The sequence below is a fragment of the Bactrocera tryoni genome, chromosome 2 (assembly GCF_016617805.1).
Source record: "Bactrocera tryoni isolate S06 chromosome 2, CSIRO_BtryS06_freeze2, whole genome shotgun sequence".
NCBI lineage: Eukaryota > Metazoa > Arthropoda > Insecta > Diptera > Tephritidae > Bactrocera > Bactrocera tryoni.
This window is the reverse complement of record NC_052500.1, coordinates 45163505-45178188: the sequence shown is the minus strand read 5'-3', so window position 1 is coordinate 45178188 and position 14684 is coordinate 45163505. Positions and strand designations below refer to the sequence as shown.

Sequence of the window (14684 nt, the reverse complement as noted above, 5' to 3'; positions counted from 1 at the left end):
GTTCAGTTTCACCCGAACTTAGCCCTTCCTTACTTTTCTTTCTTTCTTTATTTTCAAAATGTATTTCAGTGGATATTGTATTTTGCATGCATGTGCATGATACGTTGTGGTCAAATGAATTCATTATAACTTGGTTTTACAATCAGTGTTATTTAAATTATATAATAGCCATAAGGTTGTGTCGTTACACTATTTGCGGTTTATTTTTCGTTTCTTGAAAAATAATTTCGACTTTAAATCGGTAACGTTATTAAAGGTTTTTTTCGGAATTTTTTTTATAGTGAAATGAAAAAGCACAGAGCTTTCAAATTTATGCTATATATGTACATACTTATGTATCAAGCATTTAGCATATTAAGCATATTAAGCAACAAAACGGTTCAATATTTTTCAAAAAACAGATTGAACAAACAACTGGTCACGACTTACTTTCATCGACGACCTTGAACCGTATCGACAAGTATACATCCACTGAACCAGCGAGGATAAATATGTTGATATAACAGGAGTAAAGTACCCAACCTGTCGCTGACCACTTTTCATATACCAGATGTGTGAAAAGTCCCTACTGGAAACACATACTCTATTTTCTATAATAGTGAAAACAATTGATGACTTGTGACTCTCGATCTCGTCTCACCACCACAGTCTAGAAGACCATCAACATTAAATCCGGAAAATGCGCTGTACTACCATAGCACTTAACGTCATAAAGGCCCAGATAACTCATGGCCTCAATCAAAAAACTCTTTTTGGGAGGACAATCCTAGTAGCGTTGGTTTGATACTGTTAAACGCTACTAGAGGGCATCGAATAATCCATGCTCTTTCCAGGGCTGTAAAGGTAGCCGATGATTTATCTGAAGAGTCGGCAACCACCCGTACTATGTATTTCGAACCCAAAATTGTAAGTTAAGAATAATTAAACAGGCTATTCCTTAAGTTGTTGTCGTCTTCCACGAAATTGGTGAATCGGTCTTAAATTACCCTTTTTTATATGAGCACATGGATGTGACAGGACGCTGAAGATACAGTTATGTCAGAACACCGCACAACGGACTATTGATGTGAACACCTTTATACCACCAAACTCTTCCGGTTAAGGAACATAATGCGCTTCTCTCCTTGCAGAAATCATCTACTTGTAGCATAACCGCCTTCTACGAACATCTATAACAAACGGTGTCCACGACACCACCGGACTCAGACTTTTGTCTGGCCAAGGATAGTCAGCTTACCACCACTCCTCGAAACTACTTGCAGTACGTTTTCTGCCGCTACAACAACAACATCAAGGGGCCATTTCCATAGTAAGGCGACGAACCGAACAATGTACCGACGTCATTTCGGAAACGACAATCTTCAGACGTATACCGAACGCCATTCAGAATTGAGCTTTTAACACTTTCATTGACTCCCTCCCATTATAGAGCTTGACATACTGGCTTCGCCAGGACACTAACTACCACTTGACATTAAATAGGCCGATCGTTGCACTTAATGTTAGATGGCATCTATGACAACCTCTGGCTTCCCACTAAACATACACAAATCAAAACAAATACCCAAAATAAGAAAAATTCTTTAATTTTATATACATGTCACGCTTTTATTTTTGTATGTATATAGAAGAATAACCATATACATATAATCAGAATACATTGCATATCTGCTCTGTAGGACATCATATGAAAATAATTAATAAATCTAAATTACTACGCAAAAGAATTGATATTTATAAATACAACGAAGCTGCAAATACAATATCTCTTTTTAGTAGCCGCACACCTTCAGAGAACTTGTTTTCCAAATCTGTGTTACCGATTGTTTTCGCTGCTTGGCACAATTGCCTTAATAATTCTTCCAGACGCCGCATACATCGAATTATTGAACCTTCAAAAATGTCTGTCATTCTACATACACTCAAAAACGAAGCACCCTTACACCACGCCAAAACTACGTCCATAAGAAAAGGTTTGAATTTTTCCACGTACGATTCTTCATCCATATTTAATTTACACTCCGTCGAGATTTTCGCAATGCGACGTGCCAAGTCTTGCATTGACCGAAGTGGACCTGAAAGCTCTTCAGTCGCCTTGGGAGTTTCTGAAGACTTTTCGTCGCAAACGAAACATGATAACAATGCTACTGACTGTGCTGTAGTAATGTCATTAAATATTCCGTTGAATATCATTTCAGTTAAAAGAAGTTCATCTGCCGAGCTTAATTCGCAAGCAACTCGTCCTTTAAACTCTATCACATCAGCAGCTGTACAATACTCCATTCGGCGTAATACACGTTTCCGATGCTTCAGCTCGTCCATCTGCAATAAACTGCGTGCCTCTTTCAATTTGGTTTTAACCGTCTTCAGTTCTTCCTGCACTTTTAATTTCTGTGTATAGCGTTCATAAATATTCTCCAATTCAGTAGAATTATGTAGAGGATGTGCGTACAGACGTTCCTCGAACTTATCTATGGAGTCCACAACCTGTTTGAATTCATCACTTTTTATATTCATTTCGGAAATAGGATTGAGGAGTGGTGGACCTTTTGGAAAACGCTTCTTCACTTCAGCAATCGTTTTCAGAACACTTCGGCGATTATCTGCCGGGCGCAAGTCATTTGGATAATAAACACGGAGAGACGAAATCTGAGATATAAGTGTGTGTAGCACAGGAACAACTTCCATATTGCCCTTTTGACCCGGCTTGCACGGTTTTGGCTCATCGGCCTTTGCTGAAGCCTCAGTAACATGCAACAAAACATCGACTACCACAACTGTCTCAGCTTTCAATGGATTTTTGGCATTATTTGTTTGCTTTTTAAAATTCACTACAATGCCCCAATCGAATTCGTCTTTTTCATTTTGAACCTTTATTAAACGACCTGGTTGTAAGAAAGGCACCAGATATTCTGGCTTCGTAATCCAGCGTTTGAACTGTTTTCCATAAGAATCAAGTTGTTCCCTTATATGGTGATAGGATGCAACGCTATGTTCTTCGCTGATTTTTATTTTTGCCAACTCATTTTGCTTGTCTTGAACTTGTTTGTAAAGTTCAGGTATGGACGACTGATTTTGGAACTGAAAGAATGAACGTTCTAACATATATTCAGGATTGATTTCTTCTACTCGTAGCAAATTCAGCACCATATTATAAGTTAAGTGAAATGCAGAGTTTATGGGGTCAGCCTTTCCTTGTACAATTCCTCGACCGATGGATGGTGACACTTTTTCGTCAATCATTAAAATAACGATACCTTTATCATCGAGACCACGCCGGCCAGCACGTCCTGCCATTTGGATGTATTCACCGGAGGAAATCCATCTTTTAAACAAATAACAAAATATTTAGAAATTTATATTAAGTTATTTTTTCCTCTTACCTAAAATTTTTACCATCGAATTTTCGAGGTGCTGTAAAAAGTACTGTACGGGCAGGCATGTTTAAACCCATGGCAAAAGTTTCCGTAGCAAAAAGTGCCTTAAGCAAGCCCTCACCAAACAAAATCTCAATAATTTCTTTTAAGATCGGTAAAAGTCCTCCATGATGTATACCAATGCCACGTTTTAGTAGGGGCAAAACATTTTCAACTTGTGGCAATTGACGATCTTCTTCAGACAGTACATCCATCGCATTATTGAATACCTCATCTACAAGTTTTTTCTCTTCTGCCGTATTAAAATCCAACTTTGCCATTTGCATAGCATATACCTCACAATCTTTTTTACTAAAGGAAAATATTATTACAGGTGCGAAATTGCGTTCCATTATCATTTTAACTATTTTAAAAATATTTGACTGCCCACTGTCAACACCTCGAATACCAGATTTACGTCCTCTCTGATCACCTTTAGCTGCATCACCTGATAAAAGATTGGGAATTTTAGTCATATCAAATCAACCGAAAAATGTAAACATACCTGCATTTTGCAAAACCGCCATTGCTGTTGTAAAATTATCTTCCTTAAACTGACCTTTCTCGTCAACTATGAGATGTATGCCATCGCCTCCAGCTGGAAATATGTAATGTTGCAGAGGAGTCGGTCGATAATCCGTATAAACTACATGACATGGTTGCTTGTGAAGATGACAAACCCATTCGGCAAATTGGCGAGCATTTGGTATAGTAGCAGAAAGGAATACGTAGCGTACATTGTCAGGCAATAAAATCAACGTTTCCTCCCATACGACACCTCTTTCCTTGTCACGCATATAATGAATTTCATCGAAAACGACCCAACCTACTTCACGCATAATTTCACTTCCTCTGTATAACATATTTCGCAAAATTTCTGTAGTCATAATAAGGCAAGACGCTGATGGGTTTATTGTCACATCTCCAGTTACCAATCCAACATCCTTAAATTCCTCATTAAATTCTCGATATTTTTGGTTGGAAAGCGCTTTAATGGGCGTTGTATAAATTACACGCTGCTTACACCCCAGAGATTTAGCAATAGCATATTCGGCTACTACAGTCTTGCCTGCGGATGTGTGCGCTGACACTAACACACTTTGTTGATTATCTATGCAAAGTATTGCTTCTTTTTGAAAAGGATCTAATACAAAAGGGTATTCTTTTGCCGGTGGTCCTGTAAGTGCTTGCAATGGAATATATTCTTGTCCGGGATATACAGCTACCTCATGTGTACACGATTCTGGACTCTCAATAACGTGCACTGCTATTCGAGAACGTAACGCGTCCACACAAATATCGTCTAATATTGATTCTGTTTCTTTCATACGTTTTTGTGGAGCCTCATCATTTTCTGTCTCTTCTTTAATAGCTTCATTTCCACGCTTTTCTCCGTTTTCAGCTCTCCTACAAATTAACCAAAAAGTTTTAGGCGATAAGGTCTTGGAGTGATTGCAAATATCTAAATACCTTTCTTCTATAGAATTTGCTGATTTGATTTTTTCTAACTCTACAACTGGATTGGCGGATACGCTCTCCTCGTTGTCTTCATTAAAACAATCAAATAAATCGTCAACATCAGCCATTATTTACAAATTTAAAATATCAATTTATTAAAGCGTGGAATAAAACAGAAAGAGCACGTTAATTTACACAATAAGAAACGTCAAAAATCATTTAGGGGTTGCGATGTTGTAGAACATAAAGAAATTAGGAACAAATTACCCACTGTTTGTACTGTTGTTTGAAATTACAGTACAGAGATTTTTCTCTAAAATCGCGTATGCCGGAAATGTTCTAAGGATCAATCTGAACAAGAGACTATGACCAGAGGGGCTATATCATAATTTATATCATATAATTAACCTTCTCTGCTATGACTATGACTACTTAGAAATTTTATGGCTATAAATATAAATTAAATGTAGTATACTAGTCGATTGTTAAGTAATAGAGAAAAGTGCTGAAGAATTACGTACTCTTAACTTTTTAATTGAAGGTAAAAATACACCTATTTATTAAATTTCACTCGGATATCACAAACAGAAGAAGAAACTTTTATAATCCGGTAAAATTAAAGTTCACCTAAAAAGACGATGTCTCTTGGTGAAATTGTTCACAATGATCCGTAAAACAAAAGTGTGTGATGAGGATTCTTGGAAATGACATAACAATTAAATAAATTTTAATCTTTAAACTTATTTATTTAAAAAAACTCTAATATTAAATATTTACAAAGATTTTATAAAATATCTCATGTCATATCCTTGTTGGGATAATTAGTTATAAAAATGTACTAAATATTTAGTACTAGCCCATCACTTCTGACATTTTTCTTGATTATCATTATTCCGTGTATCAGCTGTTTGAGTTGCCTGTCAAACGAGGTTTTATTGTTTTTATTCGCTTGTTGAAAAATACGGAAAAATTTTCATTGATTGTTATTTTTCTATCGATATACAAAAATTTTCAGATAAAAAAGAAATGACTTCTTCAGAAACGGGTGGAGTGAAGCCCATGTCCATTGCCGGGCGCATGGTGCGTGAACGGGAGCGTCTGATTGGAATGTCAAATGATGAACGCGCATGGCGCAAGCAATGGTTGAAGGATTTGGAACTGCACCATGGGCCTCGCGTAGTTCCCGAATTAGAGAAAGAACTACAGAACCCTATCAAACGTTTCTACAGATTCCCTCTAGATAAGCTTGGAGAAGCACTAACTCCAGTGCTGGTATGTACAATGATGCAAAATATATATAACATAGCTTAATGTTATGTAATAGAAGAATATGGAATTGCTGAAAAGGAAATTTTTAACACACATGTAACATTAATACATTGTAGGGTACACAACGCGCATATACAATTCGCTTTTGGACTGGAAAATTTGCTATGGCCATTGCAGCTATTTACGCAGGTGCCTACTACTTTAAGTATAATCAAAACGTAAGTTAATTATAAAATAAATATTTGTTTGAAATATACATATTGTATCATAAATATTGTACATATTTTCTATTCTTTAATATAATGCTTTTGAAACTTCCAGGACTGGACACGCAAGGGAGGTTGGCGTGTAATCACTTCACGTCCCGTCTGTAATCCAGGTGATGAGGGATATCCAAAAGTTTCGGACCGTACACAACCATCCGATTATGCAGCTCGAGGGTTCAAACAAGCTGCAATTTAAAAAAAAAATATATGTATATAGTAAATTAAAGAAAATAAATGATTGATATAGAAAATCAAAAAAATATATTGCAGCTATTATTAATAATAATTGAAAGCTGTCAAGTCGACAATTTCATATATAAGTTTTATTTTATGTCTTTTACTCAGAAAATCGCTGATGATGTTATTTTTTCTTTTTTCTTTAGCATTGTCAGGTTATTTGTTTTCCGCCATTTCTCCGATTTTTATGTGATTGATGCACTTTTCGTGCAAGCAATTTTTTGGCACCGAACAAATAAACCTTTGTACATCTATTAGGCTCGGATAATTTTTGTTTCTTTTAGATATTTGCATGTATATTTTTGCCTCTAAAAAACATAAGTGTAATATGTTTTGCAAATTATTATGTCGTTATATATTATTAATTGATATTTTACAAAATATCCAAAGATGAAAGTGTGTTGCTTTATAGTATAATATTCACAAACTGTATGCTTATAATGTGAAGTTCTTGCGAATTTGTGGGTGAGTTGCAAAAAAGAATAAGATGAGATGTATAAATCTAATGCAAATACGGCAATAATATTTTGTTGAATATATATAAATATGAAAGTGTCATAACTTTTTATTGCAGGTTTATTTTAATGTTAATATTATGAAGTTCACAACTCTTTGCATCTGTTTAAAAAAACGTTTAGATTATCTACATATACTAAATTATACGGCAGACATCAAGTTTGTAAAACTCAGAAGTAAACGCCCGAGACCTTATAATATAATATATGTCGGAGCGCTAGTACAATTATTTTGTAGGTCAGTGTATATGCGTATGCCGGAGTGGCAATATTTTGTAAGTAAGTGTGCCAGAGCGTCAGGCTCGGCGCAGGCGACGCATAGGCGGCATATATTGCGGTACTTTGTCTTGCAAATGCGCAAATAAGCATAGTAACAGGATAGAGATACTGTTACTGAGTGAGGTCCGATCGTATTCCGCGAACTAAGAAGGAACACAACTGTTATGAAACCGTTATGTGTTTTAAGTATGAAAGGAATGCGTGGTCATTGAGCGCTGTGCTCGCTCAAGTAGAGTTCAGTCGAGAAAGCGGCATTGAGACGATCGGAACTCACTGTGCTTCTTTAAAATAAACTTCTAGAAGTAACGTGAAATAAAGTGAAGTGAAGTGAAGTGAATTAAAATAAAGGAGATGAATTCAAATGAGTCTCCTACATCAGAAGTGGGATAGGCTGAGCCTACAGTTCAAGATCCGGGCCAGATCCTCGCAGCTCTTGAAACACAGAATCGAAATCTAATGGACATGATTAAGTCCATGCAGACTCCAATGCCGGTAGCAGACGCAAGGCCTGTCCACGTTGCTTTGCCGAAGTTTAATCCCGATTGTGCTGGAGCGGACGCCTCTGCATGGTGTACAACGGTCGACCTGATATTTGCTGAAAATACTTTGGAAGGTGGCGCACTTGTGATAGCATTAAGCAAGGCGCTAGACGGCAGCGCATCACAATGGTTGTCCCAAATATGTTTCGCAGGGATAACCTGGACACAATTTAAAGAGCTATTTATTCAACGCATTGTAGGAGTGGAGACAACTACAGCGATTCTCCTTAATATTTTGAATGGTCGTCCAAAGTCTGGAGAGGGATTCGCAGAATACGGCAGTCGAATTGTTACATCACTCATATCCAAGTGGAAAGCTAAAGACTTGGAAGAAATCGCTGTGTCGGTAGCATTGGGACACATGGCGCAAATCGACAATAGTTTGTTGCGATGGGTATATACGACCAACGTAAGAAGCCGCAATGAGCTACAACAACAACTGCAGCCCCACGCTTTTAAGAAGCGTAATACGGAAGAGGATTTATACTCAACCGGCCCAGAGCGGAAGAAGTTTAAGTTTCAAGTGAAATGTCATCATTGTGGGAAAATTGGCCATAAAATTGCCGAATGCCGTAGTCGACTTGAAAGAGGACAGAATGCAAAAGGAAACAATCAGAACGGGAGCAGCTATGCTGGAGTGAAAGATCGGTCCAATATACGATGTTTCAAGTGTAACGAAATAGGACATTACGCTACTTCATGTCTTAAAATCCGGACCAGTGGGAACGAGAAGGGCTATGAGAAACGAGTGGACATTTGCACTGTGGCCCCGCCAAGGGGTATAATAAATTTATCAGGTGAGTCCGTTCCATTTTGCTTCGACTCCGGCGCTGAATGTTCATTGGTCAAGGAAAGTGTTGCAGACAAATTTAAGGGAAAGGGATTTAACAGTATTGTAAAATTAAATGGTATAAGTAACGACTCCATCTGTAGTACATTGCAAATACTTACTAATATAAATATTGAACAGTATTGCCTAGAGACTTTATTACACGTTGTAATGAATAAATATTTGATATGCGACGTATTGATAGGCCGTGAAATATTTAGTCAGAGCTTTAGTATAACAATAGACGCTGAAAAATTCAGTATTTACAAAAGTAAAAGAGTTGATGTGGTAACTTTTACAGATTATGAAAAGCTTATAGATTCCGATGGCGACCTGAGTGACTCTGATAAGAGGGCCTTAAAAACATTCTAAAACGCTATTCTGATTGGTTTATTGGGGGAATACCACACACTCGTGTAACAACAGGGCATTTGGAAATAAGGTTAATAGATCCACAAAAGACAGTGCAGCGCCGACCATATAGACTTAGTGAAGAGGAGAAAGAACATGTACGTTATAAAATTGATGAGCTCCTGAAATGTAATGTTATTCGTCCCAGCTTTTCACCTTTCGCTAGTCCGATAATGCTCGTAAAAAAGAAAAATGGTAGTGATCGACTTTGTGTAGATTACCGTGCTTTGAATGAGAATACAGTTGCAGACAAATACCCATTGCTTCTAATTTCTGACCAGATTGCTATGTCAATATAAATTTCTGACTATGCCTATTGGTTTAAATAATGCTCCGTCTGTGTTTCAGTGCGCTATAATCAAGGCATTGGGTAATATTGCATACACATATGCCATCGAGTACATCGATGATGTTTTGATTGTGGCCGAAACGAAAGATGAAGCTTTGGACAGATTGCAGATTGTGCTGGAAACTTTGAGCAAAGCCGGATTTTCATTCAATATAACAAAGTGTTCCTTTCTTAAAACTAGGATAGAATATCTAGGATTTGAAGTGAGCAATGGACAAATTCGACCTAATCCACGTAAAATTCAAGCGTTGACAGAATTGATACCTCCAAAAACGGTAACGCAATTGAGACAATTTATAGGGCTAGCTTCTTATTGTCGGCAGTTTGTGCCAAAATTTTCAGAGACTTTAAAACCTTTGTATTCACTCACTTCAAAGAAAAATTCCGATTTCGTTTGGTTGTTAGAGCATGAAAGAATTCGCTCAAAGATAATATCTGTTTTAACACAGGAGCCGGTGCTAACTATATTCGACCCTCAACATTCGATAGAATTGACTGAGGTAACTGATAATTGGCTAATTTCTGAACAACAACGTGATTCCGAGCTAGCCAAGTTGTTAGCTAAGCTAAAGAATAATGAGTTGCCAGAAAATTTAGATAAAACCTATGAATTGAGAAAAAGAGTTTTATATAGAAAAATTCAAAGAAATGGTAAAACCAAATGTTTGCCTGTAATCCCTAGGGCATTTAGATGGGCAGTGATTAATCACGTCCATGAAGCTATTATGCATTTAGGTTGGGAGAAAACGTTGGACAAAGTCTATGGGTTTTATTGGTTTGAAAATATGTCAAAGTATGTTCGTAGGTTTGTCGAAAATTGTATAACTTGTAAATTAGCTAAACCACCAGTGGGGAAAATGCTGGCAGAATTACATCCGATACCAAAGGTGGACATTCCGTGGCACACAGTGCATATAGATATAACGGGAAGGATGAGGGAAAAAAATGACTTAAAGGAGTACGTAATTGTTTTGGTGGACGCATTTACAAAATTTGTTTATTTTCATCACACATCAAACATTGATACCGAAAGTTCTATTAAAGCTGTTAAATCCGTCATTTGTTTGTTTGGTGTACCTACTAGAACTATAGCGGATCAAGGCCGTGATTTTGCTGGTGCAGGATTCCGTGAATTTTGTTCTTCTCAAAAAATTGAGCTACACTTAATTGCTACAGGGGCGAGTAGAGCAAACGGGCAGGGAGAACGTATCATGAGCACGCTTAAGAGTATGCTGACTGCCGATGAAATCAGTCAGATGTTGTGGCAAAATACCTTTACCGAAGTACAGTTGGTGTTCTGAAATCTCAAGAGGAGATGTAATGACCGCACTATAACAGATGGACATGTTATAGCGGGGGTCGGAAGATGTGAATGGCACGGTAGGTGCTTTGGAATCCCAAGAAGGGATAGAATGATCGCACCATAACAGAAGGACTTGTTATGGCGGGGGTCAATAAGTGGGTGTAAAAGGAAATACACCGGTTGGTAAAGAAAATTAATTTTGCATGAATTGTAAAGTATGGTGAAGAAAATGTAAAGAAAGGAATTTATGAAAAGTTATCAAGAAATCAATTTGCTTATTTGTCTATTGCTTGGTTTTGTTTAGAAGCCTAAAACTTTATATGAAGTAAGATTAATGAAATGTTTGTAAGTGGCAAAGGCAGTAGCAACTGATGTGTTAGAATATTGTGGTTTGAACTAAACACACGAGGACGTGTGATTTGTCAGGAAGGCCGTGTCGGAGCGCTAGTACAATTATTTTGTAGGTCAGTGTATATGCGTATGCCGGAGTGGCAATATTTTGTAAGTAAGTGTGCCAGAGCGTCAGGCTCGGCGCAGGCGACGCATAGGCGGCATATATTGCGGTACTTTGTCTTGCAAATGCGCAAATAAGCATAGTAACAGGATAGAGATACTGTTACTGAGTGAGGTCCGATCGTATTCCGCGAACTAAGAAGGAACACAACTGTTATGAAACCGTTATGTGTTTTAAGTATGAAAGGAATGCGTGGTCATTGAGCGCTGTGCTCGCTCAAGTAGAGTTCAGTTGAGAAAGCGGCATTGAGACGATCGGAACTCACTGTGCTTCTTTAAAATAAACTTCTAGAAGTAACGTGAAATAAAGTGAAGTGAAGTGAAGTGAATTAAAATAAAGGAGATGAATTCAAATGAGTCTCCTACATATATGTATAAAAGATAAGCATTCTAAGTAAACGGAAAGGATTCGGAACTTTTTTTGTGCCAAAGACTGTCGGCAACATTCCTCGAAAATACATCAGGAATATTTTCTGCCTCTACAACAACATTTATCCATGCCCGTCTGTCGGTCCATCTGTTTGTGTATTCCTTAGATTAGATAACGATGTGAAATTTTGCTCCTCAGGAATTCGCTCATTTGTCGGAACCGCCGATTGTGGTCCGATAATAACATATAGGTGCAACACAAACTGATTGATCAAAATCATGACCTTGTATGAAAAACTTTTCTTTACGAAATTCAGCATAGATTATTGCTTAAGTCAATGGTACAGTCTCCGAAGAAATTATTCAGATCGGACTTGGGTCAACCTAATTTAACATTTTTTGTCTTGTTTTTGATTGACACGGCTTCGAAATCTTCATTACTGGAAAAAATAGAGATATTAAAAGATTTAAAGTTTAAACTGTCCATAGCCACTGACAGTTTGATTCTAGGTCTCGTCATCCTAGCACAAATTCCATTCTTATAGTTTTGTCTTTGCAAGAATTGATAGATGCTGTTACGGTAGCGGCACACTGTTCACCCGACAGTCAAGATTACGTAATGCTATGGACGCAGGTAAATATCCAGTTAATGTATCATTTTTTTAAATTAAAAACATATTTGATCTGTTGTCAACATAATACTGCACCTAGACGATTCCACATTTTGCACAATAAACGACGAAGTCCCCACCAGAATTATAGGCAGGTGTAGCAATCGCTAGTAGTGGTCTTATAAACTGCGTAACCTGGCGTCCTATGCTAACTCTCGCATCAGACCACCTGCCCGTTTTAATCTTGATTGAAAGACCCCCCGACCCCGTTAACTTTAACTGAGTCGGCTTCACAGAATTCACTGTGAGTATGTACTTTCACCACACTATCCATTCCTACGAACGTATTCTTTGGCGAACGTCAATTTCGCAAAATGATCGCTGATGCTATTACGATCTAATTTCCTAGCTAAAGAAGCAGTCTTAGGTCGAACCCTGTGATCCCCGAATAAAGAATCTCAACTTGGAGATGCAACAATTGGTAGACTAGCATAAGCGGACGAAATGGAGGGATCACTTGAAGCCATGCATTATCTTTGCAGTAGTGGGTAAGCTTTGGAACACTATCAACCCCTGTTCAACCCTAGGAGACATCGTGTCTCCTTGGACCCTAAAGAGCGCGTGAGCTACTTTAGTCGGTAATTTATTCTACACCCTTTGGTGAACAAACTGTCACCGCTACCGTCATAAAGGCCCGGATAGCTCGTGGCCTTAACCAGAAACCGCCCTGTGAGAGAACTGTCCTCGTACATTGGACTTCTAAGTTTCTCGAATTTTTTTGGTACCATACAACAAAGGAGAATCATGAGCTATCTGAGCGGTCGATAATCATCGGTACTACTTCAAGGTGAACAATCTACAAACTAAGGAGAATTAAACTGAGAGTCTTCTGATCGCTTTTGTTTAATCACTACATTTCGAAACTCCCACAATCACCAGAAGGAGTTTCTATAACTTCATACACAGATTAACCAATTTCCTACAGGCATTAAACGCCATTTACAGTGGAGCTATTAACCCTATTGGCTCTCTTCCAGTGAGTTGCATAATTGACGTGAATCAAGAGTGACCAAGGGTAACTTTTCTCAGCAGATTAAACTCCTACTTATCAAGAAAAGAACTTGACATACAAAGCCTACATATGTCCTGAATACATGGGTCTCCGCATGATACTAATCACCTCTTTGCACACTTAATGAAGCCAACTCACTTATCACCCCTCTCTCTGTGGTCCGAATCCATCGAAACAGCTCGTTTCCTGGGCCCACCGTTAAGTGATCTTAATGTCAGCGAACATATTACTCTCTCTCAAACAGGGTTTTGATAATCGTGACCAAAAATTGTCAAAATCAGACTACCACTGCGAGGTACCTTAATGAAACTCAGGGAGCATCGTTTTCTTTAAATAATATGTAGTAATAACAAAAATAAAAATAAATCTGTACAATACTACCTCTATCTCCCATATACAGAGCGTTCAAAAAATAACGTTTTCCTTTACGCGATCAACTCTCGAAAACCTGTTTTTTTTTTTGCATATTAACACCTGTTCAATTGCGATAACTGACGTGTACAATTAGGTCGGCACTTTTCGATTTCCTTAATGTGTCACGTCGTGCTGTGCTCAGTGTAAGAAACGTTTTGAAGCAGCCTTTCTAACAAAACATCCTAAAGATCCCAAATGGACGATAAAATTGCTAAGTATTTAGAGGGACTGAAAACTTAGACAAGGCAAGAAGACCAAAAACAATACGGGACAGACTTCTGAGATCTCACATCAAACTCAGCATCACTGTAATCATACCTCATAGGAAAACATCAACCGTGATTGGAACAATGTAATACTTACAGATGAGTCGACTTTTGTATTATTCAACCCCTTGAGACGAGTTTGGTTTAGTTTTTAGGGATTTCAACCATCCACACGACTTTAAACAGTTTATGTGTATAATAGTTTTGTCCACATAACGATTTTTTATAACAACTAATTAAGATACAAACTGAGTTATATATACATACATATGTATGTATGTATAAGTAAATGATTCGTCCGACCGTGCAAGCTGTAACTTGAGTAAAAATTGACCTTGGCGAAACTTTGCACTCATGTTCCTTATTATAGCCGAGTTAACAACAGCGCGCCAGACGTTTCTTCTTTTCGCTACGTGGCGCCAATTGGAGATTCCAAGCGAAGCCAGGACCGTCTCCACCTGGTCCTTCCAACGGAGTGGAGGTCTTCCTCTTCCTCTGCTTCCCCCGGCGAGTACTGCATCGAATACTTTCAGAACTGGAGTGTTTTCATCCATTCGGACGACATGAC

General features: G+C 37.9%; 2 protein-coding genes across 3 annotated transcripts; one reads left to right on the top strand and one right to left on the bottom strand.

Annotated features, from left to right (window-relative positions):
• Positions 1–1633: 1633 nt before the first annotated feature.
• Positions 1634–5053, bottom strand: LOC120768337 (exosome RNA helicase MTR4). 2 transcript variants are annotated; one of them, XM_040094989.1, is made up of 5 exons: positions 4887–5053; positions 3922–4823; positions 3384–3864; positions 3148–3325; positions 1634–3081 (listed from the first exon to the last, which is right to left on the bottom strand). In XM_040094989.1, exons 1-5 carry the CDS (start codon positions 5000–5002, stop codon positions 1735–1737), a joined length of 3024 nt encoding a protein of 1007 aa, XP_039950923.1. In that variant the 5' UTR covers positions 5003–5053; the 3' UTR covers positions 1634–1734. The 2 variants fall into 2 exon arrangements, with proteins under 2 accessions (XP_039950923.1, XP_039950922.1); XM_040094988.1 differs by having other exon boundaries at positions 1634–3325; positions 4887–5002.
• Positions 5054–5748: 695 nt separating this feature from the next.
• LOC120768259 lies at positions 5749–6613 on the top strand. Its single transcript, XM_040094852.1, has 4 exons — positions 5749–5803; positions 5890–6146; positions 6260–6361; positions 6465–6613. The coding sequence occupies exons 2-4, from the start codon at positions 5901–5903 to the stop codon at positions 6603–6605; spliced, it is 489 nt and encodes a 162-aa protein (XP_039950786.1). The 5' UTR covers positions 5749–5803; positions 5890–5900; the 3' UTR covers positions 6606–6613.
• The last annotated feature ends 8071 nt before the right edge of the window (positions 6614–14684 follow it).